The sequence below is a fragment of the Neopelma chrysocephalum genome, unplaced genomic scaffold, assembly GCF_003984885.1.
Source record: "Neopelma chrysocephalum unplaced genomic scaffold, ASM398488v2 Primary Assembly neopelma1_138, whole genome shotgun sequence".
Taxonomy (NCBI): Eukaryota; Metazoa; Chordata; class Aves; order Passeriformes; family Pipridae; genus Neopelma; species Neopelma chrysocephalum.
The window spans coordinates 5,326,399-5,333,106 of NW_020897800.1; the positions used below are offsets into that span (position 1 = coordinate 5,326,399).

The 6,708-nt window shown below is 54.8% G+C and overlaps 1 protein-coding gene across 1 annotated transcript in view; it reads right to left on the reverse strand.

Annotated features, from left to right (window-relative positions):
* Positions 1–1,300: 1,300 nt before the first annotated feature.
* CHEK1 (checkpoint kinase 1) overlaps positions 1,301–6,708 on the reverse strand; it is an 8,311-nt gene continuing 2,903 nt past the window's right edge. The window contains exons 6-12 of the mRNA XM_027699577.1: positions 4,847–4,951; positions 4,616–4,711; positions 4,436–4,544; positions 4,065–4,242; positions 1,995–2,126; positions 1,802–1,903; positions 1,301–1,577 (exon numbers count right to left, since the gene is read on the reverse strand). Coding sequence (XP_027555378.1) covers positions 1,482–1,577; positions 1,802–1,903; positions 1,995–2,126; positions 4,065–4,242; positions 4,436–4,544; positions 4,616–4,711; positions 4,847–4,951 — 818 coding nt within the window. The 3' untranslated portion in view covers positions 1,301–1,481. The remainder of the gene's footprint in view (positions 1,578–1,801; positions 1,904–1,994; positions 2,127–4,064; positions 4,243–4,435; positions 4,545–4,615; positions 4,712–4,846; positions 4,952–6,708) is intronic.

A 6,708-nucleotide genomic window follows, 5' to 3' on the forward strand; every position in this document is an offset into this window, starting at 1 on the left:
GTTTTAGGATTTGCCACGCTCCGGTGCCTCCGAGCGCGCCGGGTCCCTGGCGGGGCCGCACAAAGGGCGCTTTCAGGGCCCCGCTCTCGGCACAGCCCCCCCCTCACCCGGCCACATCGCAGCACAAACCTTTCATCCCCCTACAATTTCTCCCCCCCCCGGACCCCGAAAGCGGAAAATAATCCCCTTTATGGAGTTTAAAAAAAAAACCAACAAAAACCCCAAACGAACAAACAAACAAACAAAACCAAAAAAAACCCCTAAAAATTAGGGTTGAAAATAAATTCCCGTGGGATAATGAAGCCCAGCAAAGGTGCGAGACAACGGCGCAGCACGACAGCCCCTGAAGCACCCTGGGGAGGGGAAAACGTGCCTGTGACTCCCCAAAACATCCCATTTCCAGCAGGTAACAGGTGATAAATTAATTTGTTGTGACGGCGAGACCCACTCGTGCAACGAGTTGTGCCCAGCCTTGCGCCTCTCCACAACCCGAGGCATTCCCGAAGCTTTTCTACTTTTTTTATGCCCTTAGAAATATAAATTCCTGGGGGGAATGAACCAGAAAACCCTGTATTCAGCCTAATTATCCCCCCCGGCCGCAATCTGTGATCTCCAGGACAATTAAAAGCGCTTAATCCCGGCTGAAAAGCAAACAAGGTCGGGAGCGCGGCGTCTTCCTGCTTCCCCCTTGCCCGCTGCCGGGGTCTCGCTCCCCAGCTGTAATATAAATATGCAATTAAAAAATCGCCGCTAATTGCTTCGCCCAAGGGGGGTTCCCACCAGGAAAACAAAAAAGCCGGGGGAAGGGATATTAAACAACCCAAAGAAAAGTGGGAAGACAAGCAAAACAAGCGGGTTTTTTTTTTTTACCCCAATAATTAAACGCCGACGCAGCTTTGGGGGAGAAATTGCGGGGATGCCTCGGGGTTTGCACCCTGGGGTGGGTTTTTTGGGGAGATGCTCTTTTTTGGGGGGGAGGGGATGGGGTTAATCCCCGGCTCTCCTCTCTCGCTCCAGCGCTAACAACCCCTGGCAGCTCTCGGGCTCGTTAGTCCTTCCGAAAAGCAATTAGAGAGGCTGGAAAACGAGGGCAGCCACTGCCCTGAGACAGGGCAGGGAGGGGCGGTAATGGGGCGAGGGTGGGGGGGCAGCCCCTAAACCTTGGGGCTGGTTTAGGGCTGCACGGCTCGGCGGAGATCCCGGAGTGGGATTTAGGCCGGCTGAGCAAAGCTGCGCCTCCAGCAGGTTCCAGAGGGAACAACCCACTGCAACCTCCCCCTCGCGGGAAACAGCATCGCTGCGTGTCCCCCCGGGCTTTATTGAACCTTCAAAATCTAAAACACGTGGCTGGGCACCTTCACGGCGTTCGGGTGCTGCCGCTGGAGCCCAGCTAGGAAGAGGAGGAGGAGGAGGAGGAGGAAGAGGAAGAAGAGGAAGAAGAGGAAGAGGAGGAGAAGGAAGAGGAGGAGGGGTGCAGGGGCTCAGGTGCCAGGCAGCCAGACTTTCTGGGTGCTGACGATGTCGCTGAGCTTGGCCTTGATCTTCAGGAAATGCCTCTTGAACTCCAGGCCATCGCCCTGTGCAGGGAGAAGCGGGGGGTTTACATCCCCCTGCACCCACCTGTATGGGACTCCATCCCCTCACACCCACCTTCCATGGTCTTCCACCCACCCTGCAAGGTCCTGCACCCACTTTACAAGGCCCTTCGTCCCCTTGTACCCACCCTGCACCCCCCTGCCCGACCGCACCTCCCACACCGAGCACCCACCACCGAGTGCCCACCCTGACCCCCCCTGCTCACCTTGGAGAGGCGAAAGTCCACCAAAATCTTGCTCTCCATCTCCACCAGGTTCACCTTGAAGATGAGTTTGTTGTTCCTCCTGTCCGTGGTCGAGATGGTGACCTGCAAAAGGGAGGGGTGCCCTGAGTTACCTGCCGATGCAACAGCACGGGGGGGGAGTCCCATCCCCTGATTTTGGCCCCCTGGTGCCCACCTGGTTGGTGCAGCTCATCTTGCAGCCGTAGCTCATCTTCTCACACACCTCCTTCAGCGCCCGGTACGAGCCGTCGGCGTCCAGCTTGGTGAAGAACCGCGTCATCCGCTTCACCAGCCGCTGCCACGGGCTCTGCGGCCCCCAAAACACATCCCCCCGAACGTTATAAATCCCGCCAAAGAGGCTGGAAACCCCACCAAGCTCCAGCCGCAGCTCGGATAAAAATCCCGGCTTTCGGCAGGGAAACGGTGGGAAGCTGCACCCCCTGATGGCGCGTGCCGGCGGCTGCATCCCAAATACCGGGAATGCTGCACAGCCACATCCCAGAGAGTGTAAAGTTCGTCCCTGATACCCTAAATACGGCAAAAATGCTCCTTAATGTCACATACATGATTCAAAGTTGCACCCCAACAGTACAAACAGTGCAACGATGGACCCCCAATGTTATAACCTGGATGCAGAGCTGCCCCCCAAATGCTGCAGTTGTACCCTGGTATTGCAAAGTTGTGTTTTGCTACTCAAAATACTGCAAAATTGCACCTCAAATACCACAAAGTTGTCCCCCGAGATGGCAAACCTTGCCCAGCTGCACTCCAGTATTGCCAAGCTGCTCCCTGATATTGTAGGTCAGATGCAGAGCTGCTCCCCAAACGCCACAGAGCAGCCCCCAAACACTGCAAAGTGCATCCTGATACCATAAATGATGCACATTTGCACCCCAAATATTGGGAAGCAGCACCCCAAGACCACAAACCTCGGGCAGCTGCTGCCCAACACTGCAAAGTTGCTCTGTGATATTGTATATACAGCGAAGTTGCTCTTTCATGTAACATATATGATGCAAAGTTGCACCCCACAGTGCAACGTTGGACCCCAGTGTTGTAAATCAGATGTGAAGCTGCCCCCCAGGCCCCTGGCAAAGTGGCATCCTGGTACTAAAAGTATTGCAAATTTGCACCCCAAATCCTGCAAACTTGCACCCTGAGATGGTAAATATTGAACAGCCACAGCCCCAGCATTGCCAAGTTGCTCCCTGATATTATAAATATGACAAAGTTGCTTCTTAATCTTACAAATCTAAGGCAAAGTTGCACCCCAACAGTATAAATGGTGCAAGGCTGGACCCCAATGTTGTAAATCAGATGCGAAACTGCACCCCAAATCCTGCAAACTTGCATCCTGAGGTGATAAATAACACAAAGTCACATCCCAGATATTGCCAAGCTGCTTCCTGATATTCCATATCAGGCAAAGCTGCTCCCAAACATCACAGAGCAGCCCCTAAACATTGCAAAGTGCATCCTGATACCATAAGCGATGCACATTTGCACCCCAAAAAATTGAGAGGCATCACCCCAAGATGATAAACCTTGCCCAGGTGCATCCCAAACATTGCCAAGTTGCTCCCTGATATTCCACATACAGTGAAGTTGCTCCTCAATGTCACACATAAAACACAAAGTTGCACCCCAGTATCGTACACAGTGCAACGTTGGACCCCGATGTTGTAAATCAGACATGAAGCTGTCCCCCAAATTCTGCAGAGTTGCACCCCAAGATGACAAACTTTGCCCAACCACATCCCAAACACTGCCATGTTGCTTCCTGAGATTACAGTTGCTCCCTAATGTCACACATACAAAGTTGCACCCCAATTTATACACAGTGCAGTGCTGGACCCCGATGTTGTAAATCAGACATGAAGCTGCCCCCCAGACACCCCAAATCCCTGGCAAAGTGGCTTCCTGGTGCTAAAAATACTGAAAACTGTGTCCCAAATCCTGCAAACTCGCACCCCGAGGTGATAAATACCACGAAGTCATGTCCCAAACGTTGCCAGGCTGCTCCCTGATATTCCATATCAGGCAAAGCTGCTCCCAAACACCACAGAGCAGCCCCCAACCACTGCAAAGGGCATCCTGACACCCCTGAAGGTGCGGAGCTGCGCCCCAAACACTGTGAGATGCCATCCCAAGAGGATAAACCTTGCCCGGCCGCATCCCAAAAACACTGTGAGGCAGCACCTCGATATTCCAGGCGGTTCCAGGTGCCCCCCCTGCAGCCCCTGACCTGGGAGGAGCCGGGTGTGCCCAGGAGTTGGCTGTTGACCAGCATGTGCTCGGGGCAGGCGGGCTGGGAGAAGCTGATGCCCTGCACCAGCTGGTCGATGCTTCCCGCTCCGCTCTCCCAGGGCATCCCGCCCGTGCCGGGCTCTGGCTGCGACGTGGAGTAGCTGACCTTGTCCTCACTGCAAGGCAAGGGCGGGGACACGGGGATTAGGGATGCTGGAGAGAGCCCAGTGTGGGAATTGCACGGGGTTTTGCAGGGTTTGGGCTGGTCGCAGGGGTCGTGTGAGGGGTTTCCACCCAACCACCTCCTGGGGAAAGCCCTGTGGGGCACAAGGAATTGCAAACCCTGTGTGTAGGGAAGTGGAGGCTCACCCCAGAGCGGCCTTCACCGGGGAAAAGTCCATATCGGATCGGATGTGCTTGGAGAAGCCGCCGGGGGAGTCGGTGACCCCTCCCGAGGAGAGCCGGGCCCGCTTGACATCTGCAAAGGGACAGGACACCCAGTGACCCCCAAATCCGGGGGAACGAGCGCGTTGCCCGGCGGCCCCTTACCCTTCTTGAGGGGTCTGCTGTACCACCGGTCCTTCTGGATGTCAGGAATGGTGATCCTCGCCGAGGGGCTCTCCATCAGGATCTTGTGAAGCAGCGCTGGGGGAGACGAGAGGGTGGAATGGAGATGAGGGGGTGGAATGGAGATGAGAGGTCGGAATGCAACGCGGTGTGTGCACGTGTGTACACACACACATACATGGACACATGGATTGGGTGCTGCTGGGTGTTTACCCAAGGGGGCCGAATCAATCTTCTTCCAAGGTGGGAGGTAGGTTTTCCTGTCCTTCCAGTCGCTGTATTCCTGGCAGCTGTCGCTGGGCTGGTCCCAGGGCAGCTCTGCCGGGGGATCCCGCTGCCGTCGCCCCGCGGTGCCACGAGCCCCGGGCACACACGTGGCACCGCGGCACCCGGTGTGCCAGGTGTGTGCCAGGTGTGTGCCAGGTGTGTGCCAGGTGTGTGCCAGGTGTCCCTGCCCCGGGCCAGGCTGATCCCGTGTGCTCCACATGCACCCCAAACCTTCCTATGCGTCCCGTGTTCTTCCCATGCATCCCATGCTTCCCCATGCATTCCAATCCTCTTCCATGCATCCCATACCTCTCCATGCACTCCACACCCCCCTGTGCATTCCATACCTCCCCCTGCATCCCATACCTCCTCCATGCATCCCATGTACTCTGTATGCATTCCAAACCTCCCCCATGCACTCCATATCTCCCTATGCATCCTATACCTCCCTACATAGTCCATATCTTCCTATGCATCCTGTGTGCTCCCCATGCATTCCATACCCCTTTATGCATTCCATACCTCTCCATGCATCCCATACCTCCCTATGCATCCCATGTACCACCCACACATCCCATAACTCTCTATGCATCCCTTGTATGACCCATATGTTCCATACCTCCTGTACATTCCAGACCTCCCTATGCATCCCATGTACTCCGTATGCATTCCAAACCTCCCCATGCATTCCATATCTCCCTATGCATTCCATACCTCCCCATACATCCCTCCATATCTCCCTATGCATCCAATGTACTTCCCATGCATCCCATACCTCCCTATGCCTCCCATATACTCTGCACGCATTCCAAACCTCCCCCATGCATTCCATACTTCCCTACGCATTCCATACCTCCCCAATACATCCCATACCTCCCTATGCACCCCATGTACTCTGCATGCATTTCAAACCTCCCACACACATTCCATATCTCCCTAGGCATTCCATACCTCCCCATGCATCTCGTACCTCCCTACGCATCCCATAACTCCCTATGCATCCCTTGTACTACCCATATGTTTCATACCTCCCCCATACATTCCATACCCTATGCATTCCATACCTCCCCATACATCCCATACCTCCCTATGCATCCCATGTACTGCCCATGCACCCCATACCTCCCCTGTGCCTGTCACCCCCCCCTTACACATCACATACATTCCCCTTTTGCATCCCTGTTTGCCTTCCATACATCCCCACAGACACTACATACATCCCCCTCCCTGTATTTCACGTCTCCCTTATGGATTTGTCACCTTTCCATTCTGTGTTTCACCCATCCCTACCCCTGTGCATTCCATGCATCCACCCCACATCATACGTGCTCCTTCCCCATCCCACACATCCCCTCATGCATTCCATACAGGCACCCCCTACACATTCCATACCCACATCCTCATGCATTCCACACATACACCCCTCTGCATTCCATATGTGCATCCTTCTTCATTCCACGTACTTCCCCTGCGCATTCCATACCTCCATCCCCTCTGCATTCCGTATAAACCCCTCCATCTCCTGCACTGCCAAATGCCCTTTGCAGCCTCCCCTGCATTCCACACATCCCTAGAGGTATCCCTGTATTCCCACCTCCTGCCAGCATAATGTGTCCCCCTGTGCATTCCATACACCCCTGTATTCCCATCTCCAGCCAGCACCTCCTCATCTCCATCCAGCACCGCGTCATGCATTCCATACATCCCTGTATCCCACCTCCAGCCAGCACCATGTGTCCCCCCTGTGCATTCCATACATCCCTGCATCCCATCTCCATCCAGCACCATGTCATGCATTCCATACATCC